Raw genomic sequence first — 16,634 nt, forward strand, 5'->3', positions numbered from 1 at the left:
CTATCACGCTTAATGCATTGAGAAGGCTGGTATAACGACCTGCTTCGTCAATGTCGGGTCTGATCACCCATCTATCATCGAGGCTATCGTCAAAGGCAAAAGAGAGCGCCACAACCGTTGGCCCAAAATGATCACTTGTCCTTATGAAATTACTGCAATCTCGATGGCAGATGGTTATGCCCGAGTAACAGGACGTCCGCAAGCTATTCTCGTGCATGTTGATGTTAGCACCCAAGCTCTCGGCCAGGGTATCCATAATGCAAGCGTCGGTCGTGTGCTAATCTTCATCTTTGCAGGTTTGTGTCCATACACCGAATCCGGCGAACTCCCTGGTTCTCGGACAGAATACATGCACTGACTACAAAAACCTCACGATCAAAAGGCCATCGTGCGGCAATATTGCAGGTACACTGGTGAAATTCGCACTGGGCTCAATGTCAAGCAAACGATTGGACGTGCTTTACAGTTTGTAAATTCTATGCCTAAAGGCCTCGTATATATTGCCAGTTTATGAGAGGTTCTTGTAGAAGAGATCGAACAATACCCCTTGCATTAAGAGCAATGGGTTCCCATTGGTCCGGCAGCGCTTCTATCTGATGCTGTCTGGGATATTTCTGCCGCACTCGTTGAAGGATGTTTGCTTCCCTTTCTCGCACATCGCCTCCGAGGGCTCTAGTTTCAGCACACACAAATGCACGAAAGACGCAGATATGATCCTCCTTCTTGACTGTGACGTTCCGTGGATTCCGTCCCGTAACCCACCCCCCAAGAATGCTAAGATATATATCACATAGATAGCGATCCTCTGAACTAACAGACCTCAGTATCTTTTTTCCCCGCCCATGGCCGCTGGAAAGTGGACAGCTACACAGCCGTAACGCAGCTGGTTGATTATATCAAAAGTGATGTCTCGATTACTACCTCACTAAAAGACCCAAAGTATGAAGCTCGTGGTGTAGTGCGTGCCGCTGTACACAAAGCTCGTGTCGAAAAAATTGTGTCTCAACCTCGTTTGGATGATGGAGATGGACTAGATATACACAATGTCGGCAGTCTATTGAAAACATCGGTTGCGGACTCAACGACATTCGTCGTTGGAGCTGTCACTTTAGCAAAGGAACTCTACAATCAATTGCAACGTGATCGGCCAGGAAGCTGGATCAATTGCGGTGGAACGGGAATCGGATGGAGCAATGGTGCTATGCTAGGCGTGAAGATGGCGCTCGCGGACTTGGAGAGAGACGAACCCCACAGGTCGAGCTTAGTCTGCCAGGTAGTCGGCGATGAAAGCTTTATGTCTGCAGCGCCATCTAGTGCACTGTGGGTTGCGAGCAAGTACGAAATCCCAGTCTTGACTATTGTTTTGAATAATGGTGGTAAGCCGCTTGGCATCAACTGTACAAAAATCAACCTCACGTCCTTCGAGACCGTGAAATCTTATTAATGTGACCCTACTTATAGGTTGGAAAGCTCCCCAAAATTCCACCCAACTTGTCTACCCTCATGATCTCAACACCAATGCGTCTGATGATGAGATCAACACCTCTTTCCACCCAACACCTAACTATGCTGCTTTGGAAGAGGCAGCAGCAGGGTCAAATGTTGGCTGGAAAAACACTCTAGATAACTCAGGAACATGGGTCAAGGGCCTACGAGTAGGGGCTGTGGGGGAGTTCAGAGAAGCGCTTCAGCCTGCGAATTTGAGGGTGGCGCAGGAGGGAAAGGGGATGCTGATTGAGGTTGAGGTGACAAAATAATTCCGAATAGTAACCTGACTTGAGTGGAAATCAGTAAACAACTAATGGGGCAATGGACATTGTTTCTCTTTGACTCTATTCTGTTGGTCTCGCCATTATGGTCTGACACATGTTTTGGCTCGCTCAAGATATGTCTTGCCCTAGTGATCCTTGTCCCCAATTGTAACAGCCTGGCTAGAAAATGCTTTATTCCGAAGTATGAGATTCGCACAGCTTGCTGATTGGCCCACCGGATCGCCCTGCTCGCCACCCATTGTGATAACTTTTGTGGTCGGATTGTTGGGCCAAACTGCCGTAATATCCCCCATCCAAATCTTCTGCTGCCTAGCAAGCTTCGGAGCTACGTCGTTTCGCTCGGATAACACTGCAATAACGAAGCACGTTATTGAGAACCAGCTGTTGGCCAGATGTCTGATAGACCAGTCCCATGGTTTTTGATCTTCTCCGCTGTGACCCTTTGCCCAGTTATTGCCGACGTTGTCTTTTGCAGGCTGCAAAGTAGCAACATAGACAATTCTGAATTAAGCAGGCTCGCTACCTAAATATTATGGTTGCGACTTCGATTGATGATTTCACAACTCAAGATGATTCGGCGGTCACAGCTGGAAGCCTCTCTCGGTCGTAAGGTGGAAGACAATAGTATAGCACCCCATGAACCATAGAGGCAGCCAACGGTCCTATCCAATGTATCCAATGGTAAGAAACAAAGTGCGACCCAACCATTGCCCCAAAGCACCGTGCAGGGTTTCCCGCTTTTGAGATGTTAGAATTCGAAGTTCTGCAAATAATGTTCATTTGGAAACTCACAGAACCCAGTGTAACCAATACGAGCAAAGCCCGTCATAAAAGTACACACTCCTAAAATCACGCCAACAAAGATAGGGCCCAAGGCTGGCCCGAATACAGAGCGCTGTCGAGGGTCAAGTCCCACACTAAACGCGAGAAAGATTAACGCGAAATCTGTGGTGAATTCCATGGCGAACGCGCTGCCCAATGAGACTTTTGTGGTATCAATAAAGCAACCGGGAACGACGAACTGTGTGGGCGCATCAGCATAGGTTCTCTACGGCCCAAAGAGAAAAGGGATAACGTACATCTCTCGTGTCGAAGCTTGCTCTCAACAGTAAACCTCCCATGGCTCCTCCAAACATCTGAAATGCGACGTATAGAATGCATCGCGGCAACGTCGATAGGCGCCCGAAGAATGTGGCGAGGGTGATGGTAGGATTAAGGTGGCCTCCAGAAACTGGACCTGTGGCGAAGATGAACAAAGGAAGGACAAACATCGTCGTAAATCCACCAATTAAGCTAGGTACAAGTGCCCCAGTCGCAAAGATGCTTCGTAGCGTTATTATCGAGATCTCGGCGAATAAGAAGGTAGGAAGAACTTACTTCACAGTATGGCTTAAGCCTATAGCAAAGAAGCAGGTCAAGTATACTAGCAAACATGTTCCTGGTGATGTGAACATTAATGTCACTTGCATAATAGTAAGGGCTCACTGACCTACTGCCTCAACACATGCGGCCTTCCATAGCGCTGGTTGCAGAATGTGTCGCAAAGATAGGGCATCTCGTAGTGGGATCCAAGGAGCAGCATCGGGAAACTTCTGCAATATTTCTAAATGCGCACAGTTGTCTTTGTTCAGGGAGAACTCTTGATTGGCACCAATGCGACCAGCGAATGGAACAGCGATGGCTGCCGACGGTAATCTCTCAGCATCGTGCTTGCTTCTCCAGAATTTGGCTTGAGGGAGAATGGACATCGTATGTCACGATCTTCAAATATTTGTTGGCAGTAATTGCTGGACGCGGGGGACTGCACACCAAATCGTGTGATGATCTCCAGTTCCCGTGATCGATTCCTTCAGGTAACGGAGGAGAAGCTTCACAGTAGAGTATAGTAAAGGAGAAGAATATAATCAGTCGAAACCAGTCGAATTGGTATCTAATCTACGAGCCCACGTACGCTATTTGTAGACTTGGGGGAAAACCCGAATCCCCTGACGATGAGCAAATAAATGGAATGGCTATACGCGCACGGGTGTGGTTTCACATATTTAGTATTTAGTGTTAATAATGGTTGATTAATACGTTACTTACATACTAAGTAACTTCAGTATGGGCAACCGAGCTGAGTGAGCTATTAGCTCAGCTGAATAACCCGACTCAGTAGCTTCTAATAGTCTAGCGTCTCTAGCTAACTCGTGGACTAACCAAGAGCTAGACAACCCCCCGCCCGGGGAAAATCTGTCATTTTAGCTGTCATTTTAGGGTGTGAAGCCCACTGCGTAACCCGCAGCAAAGCCCGTTCCCCCCATCAATATTGGTTCACGTACTTCAACGTCGGCGAGCGCGCACTGCCTTACGATAGAAATGGATCCCGAGGGATTTGTACACATCGTTTAGAGATTTTCAATACGGGCAGTATTTTCCTATAAAAGGGTCATGACGTAGACCATTTCGAGGTTTCGCTTCGAAGATGCCTTTCCGAGGTTCTCCATTACGTTCCAGAGTACTGTTTCCACCAATAAGTAACGCACGGGCCACGCTAAATAATAAAGCTGCCCTTTGTCAGCTTATAAATTTAGGCTAGACAACCTTAATCGTCGTGACCAACTTTATCCTTAGCTTATAACTTACGTATGAGTTTGATGGAAACCAGCCATTGACTAGTAGGATTGACCTTAATAAGCCTGACGTGAATGATTTTAAAGAATGAGGTCACACTCGAAATATGGAGACCGAGGCAATTCAAGCATCTAGATCGAGTGCGAGTTCTATCGTACTATATAATTGACAGCTTTCCCGTATATTGTTGAAGTCGCACATCATACAACAATCATTATAACAATATCACATCAGTACTCCGTCTACAAATCACCATGTCGCCTCCTGCATACAAGCGTCTCGACAGAGACAACTGCGTCTTCCTCTTTGTTGATCACCAGGTACGTTGCGTTATCAATTCATCAACAATTCGATTTGACTAATTTTCGTTGAAATAGTCTGGGCTAGTCCAACTGGTCCGTGACTTTGACCCCAATGAATTTCACACAAATGTTTTGGGATTGGCTAAGGTGGCAGCTTACTTTAAAGCGCCTGCCATCCTGACTACCTCTTTTGAAACTGGGCCTAATGGCCCCATCGTCAAAGAGCTTCCGGAGATGCTCCCCAATGCACCCCTGATTCGTCGCCCCGGGCAAATCAATGCCATGGACAACGAGGATTTTGCCAATGCTGTCAAAGCAACCGGCAAAAAGCAGGTCATCATCAGGTAAGTCAAGGATTGAGACTATCTACCAGCGCAGTTTTAGATCGACCTCGCTAACAATCGGTAGTGGTGTATTGACTGAAGTCTGCGTTGCCTTCCCCGCTCTCAGCTTGATTGAACAAGGCTATGATGTCTTTGTGGTCACTGATGCGTCTGGTACCTTCAAGGAGCACACGAGGGAAGCCGCCCATAAGCGGATGGTTCAAGCAGGCTGCCAGCTTCTCAACTGGGCAGCTGTTGGTGCTGAGCTTCACAGAGATTGGCGCCGGGATATCGAAGGGTTCGGTGCAATCTGGAATGACTATGTTCCGGGTTACAGGTGCTTGACGCAAAGCTATATGGCAACCAAGGATACCTCAAAGTAAAGAGGCAGTGCTCCTAACACTCAATCGGTGTTTAATTCGAATGTCACATGTGAGGCCCGAGGCTCAACATCTTAACTTAAAACTTTTGAGATTGAATTAAATTATCGTTTATCCGGTTGCAATATTTGATTTGAGGTGTCCTATCCCGCAAGATAGAATTATTACAACTTTGAAACGGAAGCCGTTCTTCAAGATCCAGAAAATTCCCCAAATTGAATGAAATTGAGTGTCTCCCCTCGGCCACGCAAAATGGTGCTGGTTTTCCCCGCCCTTCGTAATGATAATCAGCGACGACTGCGACCGATAGGGTTTCAATAGGGGTTTTCATCCAGATGCAGTTCCAACAACAAAGTTTATCGATTAGCCTCGCTCTCAGAGTAAGATATCTCAGTATGAAGTTTGCACGAAATGGCACCTCGTTGTATATAATGGAATGTAGATTGGTTGGCATTGAAGTATGACCTCCAAATTGCGATACGGCCGTTAACGAGTCGGCAGAGGGGCATAGCACAATAGTGAAGATCGCACGCGAATGGAACAAAGTCTAAATTCGCCCATTTATAAATAGACGACTAATTATATCCTCCCAATCTAGGGACTAAGAACCAATTTCTTCGGGCTACGCCCCGCCAGCACGTCTTCGCAGGCTGCCTGGATTTCAGATAACCCACCAGGTCGCTTTTCTAACGGCGTCGGTGTAACACCGCCAGCAAGAGCCGTAGGTAAATAGTCACCATACCACCATGCTGTGAAGTCTGCATTCTCCACTTTTTGGGTAGCCATGCTAAAAAAGCCGTAATGGAGGCTGACATTGGCAGCAAGACGCATCTCCTCGCTCTTCGGGCGGGTACAGACAAATTTACCACCCGCGGGCTGCAGGATGTCACTGATAGCGTTTACTCCTACTGCATCCCCAGAAGCTGTCATGACAAAGTCATATGGGCCGAGTTCCTGCAGCTTTTTAACAATCTGGTCATCTTTGTAGTCCAGGACCTCGCTCGCACCAAGACCACGCACGTAGTCGAATTTCCGCGGCGATGCTGTTGCCACGACGTCATATCCAACCTAATACTGGTGTCAACACGTTTTCTTGCCAGTGCTTCTTGGCCTTTCAAAACTCACACTTGAAGCGTACTGAACAGCATATCCTCCCACCGATCCACTTGCTCCCCAGATCAGTGCTTTTCCATGGCGATTCTCCTTGGGTTTACCCATCCCCAATTCCAAATGCAGGGCTGCTACCGCAGTTAAAAGTGCAAAAGGGATCGCTGCAGCGTCCTCAAATTTGGTGTTTTCCGGAATCTTTGCAGTCGTAGCTTCTGTTCCCACCACGTACTTCTGCCAACACCCGTATTTGGTTTTCTTCAACTGGTAAGTTGGTGTGTCTGATACGACGCGGTCGCCTTTTTTGAACTTTGTAACTGATGGTCCGATTTCATCGACGACTCCAGCCACACCGTTCCCCAAAATGAAGGGATATGGCATATCCATATAGGCTTTGGCGCGAATATTTGCATCTAAGGGCTGGATGGCAAATGCGTGGTTCTGTTAAGTGTTAACTTAGTTGATCGCTCGTCTGGTAGACCCTGCGATCTGCGGGGAACATCAACAGTCATTGCACACCTTGATAACAATTTCATTTTGCTCCGGGACTGGATACGGGGTTGGTTGAACCCGAAGGTCTCCCTTTGCCTCCAAAATCCAAGCTGCTTCATTCACGGACATCGTAAATCCACGTAAACTCGTGTACGTTCACGTTCTGATAGGAAAACACTTTCGTCGGAATGTTTAGAAAAATATGATAGCCTGCACGCTTTTGTGATATCACCTTTACACCCTTACCTCATTATATACCCTATACTAGCTTACATCATATTACTGGAAGTAATTAGGGTCTTAATCAGCACCACGCCTCACGTTACATGAAGCGGGGTGCTGATTAAGACTTAAATTAGCGTGGACAGGATTTGTGGATAAACCCATGGCTGACACTGGCGGCGCTAGCGTAGGTATGGATTGTTTTCAATGACTGGTCGCACTCCTTCTAATTAAACTGCTGAACTGGAGAATGCGGTAAAATGAATTTTAGTATTAAGAGACAAATGTGAATTGATCTGATGTTCATTCAACAGAGTCCAAATTGAAATCACAACAGTCACATGCCGATGTTCAGGAAGAGAACACAAGACGTGCTCCTATTGGCTGAACGATAAGGGAAACAAATGAAGTGAGTGGCTGTTAAAATAAGCCATCCAGACCTCACAGTGGAGCTCAGACTGTAGGTAAAGGACAAAGATTGCCATAAATGGCCGTGTGGCGCTGCGCGGCCCACACAACGGCAGACTACCGTGGTAATAAAAATTCTCGAAGCGCTTATCCCCATCTAGTTGGTCTGGAACGCGCCCTCATTTTGCGCATGTTCATCATTGTTGCCATCAAATCATACCTCAATGGTAAAGACCGCGCGTAGTAAATAGACTTGTGATTCAAGGCGTCTCTGCGATCGAAGGTCGTTGGAGGTTGGCATCGTCATCCACAGAGTCTGTCCCAGAGTTTGAGGTGAAAGAAACGAGTATACTAAAGTAGGCAACACCGACGCTAGCCCGCCATCAAATATATTTCGCTCGTCTCAAGAGATATCGATATATTCGTGAACCTGTACTCCGGTAAGGAAGCACGGGATGCTATAGAATGGGGTCATTTAGAGCAGCGTGCTACTGCCGTACTGTGATATGATGGGTATCTTTTCAGGGGCGCAGACAGAGTTCGGAGCGAACTACAGCCCAGATAAGAGGCTGCCAAGGTAAAAGATCGACGGAGACCCGCTGCTTGTACGTCCTAGGGACGGCTCAAACTGAACTACTCTGTATTCTGCTTAAGCTACATATTAATATGGCGGATGATAAGCATAATAGTGCATAAAGGTCGGATTCTAGACTAAAACATCATATCTGGCACTTGATTTCGTGTGTCCTGGGAAATAAGGTGCTTACTCGTCTGCTGCTATCGCAGCGCACGGTTGTTTAGCACCCCTGTTCCTTCCCCGCATTTCCAACCTCATCTGCAATTGCCGATCGCTTGAACCTAGGCCTCACTGATACGTCAGACAATAACACCCATACACACGGAACGGAGTAGCTAACCCCCCCACCAAAAAAAATTTGCAGTCGGGAGATGCTCTGTGTATTCACATGAGCTAGAAACGCCATTGTCTTGACAGAAGGCATGTATTGGGCTAAAAGGCACTCTGCCCCGCCTTTTGGCCCAATACAAAATTCGACAACCATGGGTACATGTCAGAGCGGGAGAGGTGATACTCCCTGCTGTTAAGTCGGCCACATCCAATGTTAATAGAACAACCCACCCAGATGGGTCGTCAATCTTTGGCCTATTATGTCGCATCCTACAGCGCTAGTGATTGTGTGCCACTCTCAAATAAAACGTCTCCTCTGATCGGCACCTTCATTTCCTCTGATCGACACCTTCATCTCCTCTGATTGACACCTCCATCTCGTGCACATACCTGATGCGTAAGGAACTACGGTGGGGAACTTGATGGTGGCATAGAGGACGTGGCACAAATGATACACAGCGACAACCGTGGAGGGCATGATAAGAAAGCTATGTATGTCCAGATCCAAGTTCTTCACCTTCATCTTCATCGAAATCGCAACTTGCACTCCTCACCAACGCCCGTCGGAGAGGTCTGATTGAGCCTCGCGAACTATCTCGATTCACCATGCCAGTAGCCCCAGCTGGTCGAGGACCTGAACTCCTTGCAACGGTTGGCTTGTTCGTCGCATTAGGCACCATCGCAATTGTTTTACGATGCTATACTAGAATATTCATTGTCAAAAGCTTTGGACTCGACGACTACTCTGCCGTCATCGCTTGGGTACACTACCTTTTCTATTCTCCTGTGTGATTTACACAAACGCTGACGAGACTTGCAAGATTCTCTTCATATTCTACAGTACATTTGCCATCTCTGGCGTGCATAACGGGACTGGCCAGCATGTTGCTGATATCCCACAGGCGGTGCTCCCAGTGGGTTTGAAGGTAGTTAGTCCTCATCGGCAAGACGAGGGTCGGGGCTAATCTCGTTCTCAGTGGTGGTGGGCATGTGAACCCGTCTACATCTTGACCTCCATGGCGCTCAAATTCAGCATTGGCGTTTTCTTGCTCCGAATCGCCGTCGCCAGGACCCACAAAATCATCATCTGGACCGTCATCATCGTCACTGAAGCCTACTCCACGTTTTTCTTCTTTCTTTTCGTCCTGCAGTGTCGTCCCTCAGCATACTTCTGGACCCAGTACACCGGTGGAGAGGGCACCTGTATTGACCCGAAGATCACAGTCTATACCTTCTACGCCTACTCAGCAATCTCCTGTGTGGGGGACTGGACATTCGGCATCCTCCCTGCCTTCATGGTCTGGAATCTGCAAATGAATTTCCGCACCAAACTGTCCGTCGCCGCCATTCTTGCCGTCGGTTGCATGTGAGCATCCTGCATTCCTTCCACCCACTCCGTCCCCGCAATCGCAGATCAGACCTGACCCATCCCTAGTGCCTCAACCGCCACGATCGTCCGCATCCCATTCATTAGTGGCATGGCCCATATCAACGACTTCCTCTACTCCACCATGGACGTTGCGATCTGGTCCACGGTTGAGGTCGGCATCGGCATCGTCGCCTCCGCTGCAGCGACCCTGCGCCCGCTCTTCCGCGTCTTCTTCGGCGGCAGCATGGGCACAGGCGGTGGCAGCTCCGCCCCAGAGCTCTCGAACCATTGGCCGAAATCTGGCTACATGCGCAGCAGAAGCACCACCGAGGCGTTTGCGCTTCGCAGCGATATTGGCAAGACCGGCGGCGTCACGACGGTCATCGAGTGGGATGTGCATACGAAGAGGGGCCAAACCAAAAAGGGGTCGCATGATCGGAATGTGGACCCTGGAGGGTGGAACAACAGTGATGCCCAATTAAGGGGGAACAGTAGTGATGACGAGCCGACTTGGAGAGGGGGGATTATGAAGACGACTGGCATGACGCAGACGACGCATTAAGCTGAGAACGAAGACGAGTGTGTGCGATGATACCATTTCTATGCCAACTACTTCACTAAATTTCAGAATGACCTAATAGGGAAATTTATATTTATATGCATAATGAAATTTCTTAGCTCATTGATGCCGATATCCTTCCTAGAACGCGCGGGGTGTGTTGGTGCGCAGACGCTAGCGATGGGCTGATACCTCCCACCCGCTCTGCAACCCAACTTCCCAGTCATGCCGCTGGGGGGTCGTGGTCTGTTCCCATGCACGTTTTAAGTAAGTCGAGGGGTGCATGATTCACGTTTACGATTTCCAGAGAGCTTTGTGCGAAGATTGCGAGCTCATTAGCGCCTGGCTGTATTAATGGAGAAGGTTGGACGCTACCACCGTTTTTAGTAGTTCAACGCAAATGGGTGATTAAACCGATGGGGAAAGGTTGGGATTTTTGGTTTTGGCCCCTATGCTAGTGGGGTTAAGGGCCAAGAACGCAACCACTGCACGACCCTAGACTCGGTACTTATGTGCTCTTCCCCTCTTCCAGATTCTTTGAAATTCCAGCTCCGGATATCTCCGTAAAGTGATTTTAGCACGTGAAACTGACCATAATAGAAGAACCCCGTACAATTATGCTAGTACTGAATGGCGGCTATAAATATAAGATTTCTGTATTGATTTTGCTGCCTACGCTTCATGAACCAGAGTGAAAACTACTTGTATTATTTTCAAAATACCAGTAGAACCAGTCGCTCTCGAGCAACCCTGAGGACGTGGGATCGTAGGGGGCCGTTTGGCTGAGAGGCGTCCGAGCGCTGATGATCGCAGGAGCAACTGGTCACCCATGAGGACTAAACTAAACTAATTCCTTCATGATAAATGGCCAAGCAAAGACCACATGCACATTGGCTTACATAATGTTATTATGGACTATCTAGTAATAAATATGGTCGTTATGCGCTCCTTCAAAGCTATAGATCTGTCATTTACATGCTAAATTAGATTAGAAATACATAGTCATTTTGTTAGCTTTTCCTAGCTACTTTAGTAAGGAATTAACCATGTCTACATAACAGTAGGCTTATAGATTAAATAGAAAGGTTTTCTATTTAATCTATAAGCCTACTGTTATGTAGACATGTATCTTAGACAAAAGTACTTTAAACTAAAGAAACTATCTTCTTAGCTAACAACTTTACATTACTAAGGAACCTTATACTAATATAATTATACTTCTTATCCTTAATAATAAATCTGTAAGATGTAAGTTTAATCTTAGATGCTTTATATAGGAGTAAGATTAATAACTTATACCCTATTAAACGACGTGTTGGCGCAGGGGTTGCGGGAACTCGCCGTAACAGTAAGCTTGCAGTGGTCTATAGAATAGACCTTAGATATAGCATGAAGGCTTTGTGTAGGGTCTTTTTTAGATAGCCTAGATAGCTAAGGTCAACTTTCTCTCGTCACTTTTTTGTTGAGGCATGTCGTGTTGTTGAGAAGTACTATGTTTGGTTGGGTAGTGGGGGTGGTCGTGGAATTTTGGCACATTCGCTTGTCTGCCACATTCGTTATACATGTACGTTAAAGAAAAAATACGAATCAATTTCACAGGAACAATGAACTAATCCTGCTTTTTGACAGCATTTTTTCGTCCCAAGTAACTCAAATTTTAACCATAACTTCCAAAACGGGCTTATAGCTCTTTCCTCACCCGACTGCTAAAGTGAGAATTTCCCACTACCAGAGTAACCCTCAGGAATCGGGCATATGTCTCTGCCACCCGCTAATATCTCCAACGCAGGGCGGCACAAAGAAGTCAATCGAACGGCAAGCCGAACATAAGCTCTAAAACCACAATCTTATAATCTTATATAATATTACGAAGTTCACATCCATTTCAAACAATTAATTATTTTCTTGAAGTCACGAGCCACGGGGTCAGGTGACAGGAGGCCACGAGGCTTCAGGATGGCACGGAGCGTTCCATTAATCTGTCAAGGCCCGAACCTTGCTAGCACGCCCCAGCGCGGGTCGTATACCCGAACGCTGGATCATGGCTAATGACAAAGGGCTTGCATCCACCAGAAGCCCCATAGCGAAGGCTTCCAAGCCTCTTTAATGCTTGTGTAGGCGTTATCGACTGGTGGGAATGAAGGGTTACATACTTTTCCAGCCCTGCGACTGCCTATGAGGCTGTGTTTTGGGGGCCGCGTTTCATCACAGTACGACAACCCCAGAAATAGTTTTTGCTGCCTAAGCATTGTTCAACCCTGTCTGACCCCCCAGAACAGCTTCTTCATGTGACGAGGGGTATTGCGGCGGTATCGCAATTACCCACTCTTCCGATGTTTTCCACGCTGTAAATTACGAGTGCGCTTGTGCTATCGCACGCATAACACCATAGTCACACCGTAAAGCGCGCCGACCCTCGCGGCGGCTATACTTTCGGAATGTCCGGCGCTGAAGCGCTGGCCCTTATCGGGATCATTTCGAGTACTCTCCAGCTCGTCAGTTTCAGCTCGCAGGTGCTGCGGCGGATAAAGGACTACAAAGATGACACCACGAGCCTGCCGAGAGAGTTTTGGGCGTTACAAGATGTGCACCTTAATCTTCATGTCGCTACTGGGATAAAGGACTAACAATATACAGCAACTACCCCTCATTTCGCATGCGCTCCACATAACATGGAAGCAGACCCAGTCCGACGAACTCGAGGAGGAGGCATGCAAGGCGCTTGTTCCGGTTATCAACGCCTGCCATCAGGAGGTTCTCAAGTTGAAGGCGATATTGGAGAAGGTGGCGCCCTCAGCTGGTGATGCAGGATGGAAGAGAAACTGGAAGGCCCTCACGAGCGTTTTCCACGACAAAGATGTCGAAGCCGTGGCAGCGGGTCTGGCGCAGTCGCTAACAGTCATCAACCACTATCATGGAGCATATACGGCCGCAACAGCGGGTTCGATCCTGCAGAAGTTGACTGCTATGGCAGAGATGCCCAAGAAAGTCGAAGTCGAGGTTGAAGTGCCCGTCAAGCATTTCATTGCTCCTACTGTCTGGACGGACGATTTTGCTGGACGAAAAGATACCATAGAGGCGCTAGAGAAGTTGCTAGCAGGCGAAGATAAACATCGTCGAATCTCTGTCATCGGGCTTGGTGGGGTGGGGAAGACTCGACTACTGCTGCAATATGCGTATCGGTTCAAGGACTCGGACACTCACTCGGTGTTCTGGATCCACGCTAGCAGTATGTCTCGAATGAACAAGACGTGCGCCGAAATAGCGAGGCTCGTAAAAATCAAAGGATGGGAAAACCCCATGTCCAACAAGATCGAGCTGGTGAAGGATTATCTTGAAAGTCCGAAGTCGGGCAAGTGGACGCTTTTACTAGACAACGCCGACGACTATGACCTATTCTACGGATCTGGTAAACTGTCGCAGTCAATACCACGCTCGGATAATGGCTCCATACTTATGTCAACTCGCGATGGAAGAGTAGGAATGGAATTCGCGAAGAGAAACTCAATTTCGCTCGGAGCATTGTCCCTCGAGGAGTCGATTACATTGCTTGATACCCGCCTTGGGGTGGAAGACAATACTTTCAACGATCTCAAAGAACTGAGCGAGGAACTCTGCGGCATACCTCTCGCACTCGTTCAAGCGTCGTCATTTATAAAACAGAACTTCCTTTCTATCTCTAGCTACCTCGAGATCTACCGCTCAAGCGACAAAGATAAGATCGAGCTCCTCAGTGAAGACTTTGACGACGACTACCGGGACGACGAAATCCGCAACCCGATAGCGACGACATGGAGCCTCTCGTTTGAGTTCATTCAAAAAAGAGACCCGCTAGCTGCCGAGATACTCTCTGTCATGAGCATGCTCGATCCGCAGGCGATCCCCGAGTCTCTCATTTACAACGAGAAGAGCACCCTTAAATTCAGCAAGGCAATGGGCACGCTGCAAGCTTTTTCTCTGATCACCTCACGTGCGGATGGCCCAATATGGGAGGGCCGACGAGACAAGTCATTTGACCTTCACCGACTAGTCAGGCTAGCTATGCGTAGTTGGCTAGCCCATCATGACCGACTTGAGATGTTCACGGCAAAGGCTTTGGGAATCATGGCAGAGCGATACGTGCACAGCGACTGGGATACTAGGGCCAAGTGGGCGGCGTACCTTCCCCATGCTGTTGTGCTTTTACAATCGGATCACCTGAAAGAGATTGAGAATATGGCCAACACAAAGGTATCCCATAACGAGAAGGATGGAGCTGTCAGCCATGTACCAGAAGGGACTGTATGTCCAGTTTGTGCAGGGAAGTTGCTTGCCATCGTATCGATGTGCCGGTATACTATTGGCAATCCGACGGCAAGTTTGCAGGAGGCTGAGAAATCGTATACCCTTAGACTGTAAGTTGGTTCTTTATAATATTGGAGTGTTATCTAACAATTGTACAGGAGATTCCTGGGAGAAGATCATCCAGATACACTAGAAACCCTTGATCTTGTCGCCAAGGCCGCAAAAGATCTGTACTTATTCCCCAAGGCCATGGACGCATGTTTCCGCGCCATAAAAGGCAAAACAGACACGCTCGGCCCCGACCATCCGTCGACGCTCAGAAGCATGGCATATCTAGGGATTGTATACCGGCCGATGGAAAAGCTCCAAGAGGCGAAAGAAATTGGAACCCATGTGTTGGAAAGACGGCGTGAGGTTTTGGGAAATGAGCACCCGGATACTCTTATCTCGATGAGCTATGCAGCAACTGCATACCGTGCGCTTGGAGACTACGATAGTGCGGCGAAGTTGGAAGCCGAAAAGCTGAAAGGCTGGACGAAGCTATACGGACCATCACATCCACAGAGCTTAGATGCCCTGGCTTTGATAGGTTGGGCATACGCATGCCAGGGGAAGTACGTGGAAGCTGAAAAGCTCATGTCTCACTCACTTGCTGTTCAGCTCGAGACCAGACCAACACACTGGTTCACATTCTGGACAATGCATTCCTTCTCCTGTCTCCTCGGCATGCGAGGTAAATACTTTGAAGCCGAGGAGTTAACAGAGCAAGCACTCGATTTTAGGACCCAGTACATGGGCCTCTCACATCCTTATCGATACATATCTCTCTTATACCTCGCCTGGCTCTACAATGAAACTGGTCGGTATGCTGAAGCTGAGATGATCGAGCTGGAGGTTCTTGAGTTTAATCAGAAATTTTACGAAGGCGACACACACCACGAGGTACTCCTCACTCGCTCCCAGCTCGCCTCAACCTACTCATTCATGTCGCGCCATACCGAGGCCTACGCCATCAAAACTGCCGTCTACAACATCCGTCTGGAGACAAAAGGCGAAATCCACCCGGCGACACTACGATGCAGATCTAGCCTTGGCGCAACACTTACCTCACTCAGCCGCCTTTCCGAAGCAGAGCCCCTTCTAACTTCCGCACACGACCTCCAGAAAATCCACCTCGGCCACGAGCATCCAGAAACTCTAACAACTCTATCTCGCCTCGCGACGCTTTACGAGCGCCAGTCCCGCCACCACGAGGCCGCAGGCCTGTTTGTCGACGTCCTCCAGGCGAGCGAGCGCGTGCTTGGTGAGAAGCATCCAAGGACACAGGCACGGGCTAAGGATGTCCAGCGCTCCGAGGACTCTCGACGCGGATTAGAGACAGGGACGGCGCCTAATTTGGGGGCGAAGCTGGTGGTGAAGGCGTTTGCGCAGGGGAAGGGAGGGGGCCAAAAGATGCCGTCGAAGCTAGACACGAGGATTACGGATGATATCATGAACTTTGCGGTGGGGGGAGATGGGGAACGTAGGGCGGGGAGTTGGACGGCGTGAGGAATGCGACAGCGCTAGGGTTGAGGGGAGATGGTTATTGGATAGGTTCCTTATTGAGGAGAGGCCAACTTATTTTATACTTGCATGATAGTAGTTCGCGCGAGTGCTGGCACCGCCGTAGTTCTATTTCATCGGCAGGGAAGCGGGAAGCGGGCCTTAAGGGCATCGTGCCGACGCGAGCAAAGGGTCTAGTGGAGCCACAGGGAGGAGTCTATCCACTCCCACGGTTCGCGCCGGCGTTAGAGGCCAGGCACTCAAATCACGAAAAACGAAGTAATGCGAAGTCCACATTTCCGTGTCAAATAACTAGAAATATCAAATAAAGAGTTGCCTTCAAACTCCACGTGA

The 16,634-nt window shown here is 48.4% G+C and overlaps 6 protein-coding genes across 6 annotated transcripts; 4 read left to right on the top strand and 2 right to left on the bottom strand.

Moving 5' to 3' along the window:
- Positions 1 to 163: 163 nt before the first annotated feature.
- On the top strand, positions 164 to 1,757 carry VE01_03561 (uncharacterized protein; the record flags this gene model as incomplete). Its single annotated transcript, XM_018273048.1, has 3 exons — positions 164 to 296; positions 825 to 1,376; positions 1,462 to 1,757. The coding sequence occupies 3 exons, from the start codon at positions 164 to 166 to the stop codon at positions 1,755 to 1,757; spliced, it is 981 nt and encodes a 326-aa protein (XP_018132307.1).
- A 47-nt stretch (positions 1,758 to 1,804) lies between these two features.
- VE01_03562 (uncharacterized protein) lies at positions 1,805 to 3,822 on the bottom strand. The gene is made up of 5 exons (XM_018273049.2): positions 3,262 to 3,822; positions 3,150 to 3,210; positions 2,852 to 3,095; positions 2,565 to 2,793; positions 1,805 to 2,509 (listed from the first exon to the last, which is right to left on the bottom strand). The coding sequence occupies exons 1-5, from the start codon at positions 3,518 to 3,520 to the stop codon at positions 2,337 to 2,339; spliced, it is 966 nt and encodes a 321-aa protein (XP_018132306.1). The 5' UTR covers positions 3,521 to 3,822; the 3' UTR covers positions 1,805 to 2,336.
- A 587-nt stretch (positions 3,823 to 4,409) lies between these two features.
- On the top strand, positions 4,410 to 5,620 carry VE01_03563 (uncharacterized protein). The gene is made up of 3 exons (XM_018273050.2): positions 4,410 to 4,705; positions 4,763 to 5,031; positions 5,096 to 5,620. Exons 1-3 carry the CDS (start codon positions 4,640 to 4,642, stop codon positions 5,391 to 5,393), a joined length of 633 nt encoding a protein of 210 aa, XP_018132305.1. The 5' UTR covers positions 4,410 to 4,639; the 3' UTR covers positions 5,394 to 5,620.
- Positions 5,621 to 5,977: 357 nt separating this feature from the next.
- Positions 5,978 to 7,451, bottom strand: VE01_03564 (uncharacterized protein). The gene is made up of 3 exons (XM_018273051.2): positions 7,017 to 7,451; positions 6,516 to 6,938; positions 5,978 to 6,458 (listed from the first exon to the last, which is right to left on the bottom strand). The coding sequence occupies exons 1-3, from the start codon at positions 7,116 to 7,118 to the stop codon at positions 5,985 to 5,987; spliced, it is 999 nt and encodes a 332-aa protein (XP_018132311.1). The 5' UTR covers positions 7,119 to 7,451; the 3' UTR covers positions 5,978 to 5,984.
- A 996-nt stretch (positions 7,452 to 8,447) lies between these two features.
- Positions 8,448 to 11,046, top strand: VE01_03565 (uncharacterized protein). Its single transcript, XM_018273052.2, has 4 exons — positions 8,448 to 9,288; positions 9,348 to 9,452; positions 9,504 to 9,892; positions 9,962 to 11,046. The coding sequence occupies exons 1-4, from the start codon at positions 9,133 to 9,135 to the stop codon at positions 10,455 to 10,457; spliced, it is 1,146 nt and encodes a 381-aa protein (XP_018132310.1). The 5' UTR covers positions 8,448 to 9,132; the 3' UTR covers positions 10,458 to 11,046.
- Positions 11,047 to 12,045: 999 nt separating this feature from the next.
- On the top strand, positions 12,046 to 16,621 carry VE01_03566 (uncharacterized protein). The gene is made up of 5 exons (XM_018273053.2): positions 12,046 to 12,165; positions 12,244 to 12,664; positions 12,734 to 13,039; positions 13,092 to 14,848; positions 14,897 to 16,621. The coding sequence occupies exons 3-5, from the start codon at positions 12,893 to 12,895 to the stop codon at positions 16,284 to 16,286; spliced, it is 3,294 nt and encodes a 1,097-aa protein (XP_018132309.1). The 5' UTR covers positions 12,046 to 12,165; positions 12,244 to 12,664; positions 12,734 to 12,892; the 3' UTR covers positions 16,287 to 16,621.
- Positions 16,622 to 16,634: the final 13 nt, after the last annotated feature.

This window comes from Pseudogymnoascus verrucosus (genome assembly GCF_001662655.1).
Source record: "Pseudogymnoascus verrucosus strain UAMH 10579 unplaced genomic scaffold scaffold_11, whole genome shotgun sequence".
Taxonomy (NCBI): domain Eukaryota; kingdom Fungi; phylum Ascomycota; class Leotiomycetes; order Thelebolales; family Thelebolaceae; genus Pseudogymnoascus; species Pseudogymnoascus verrucosus.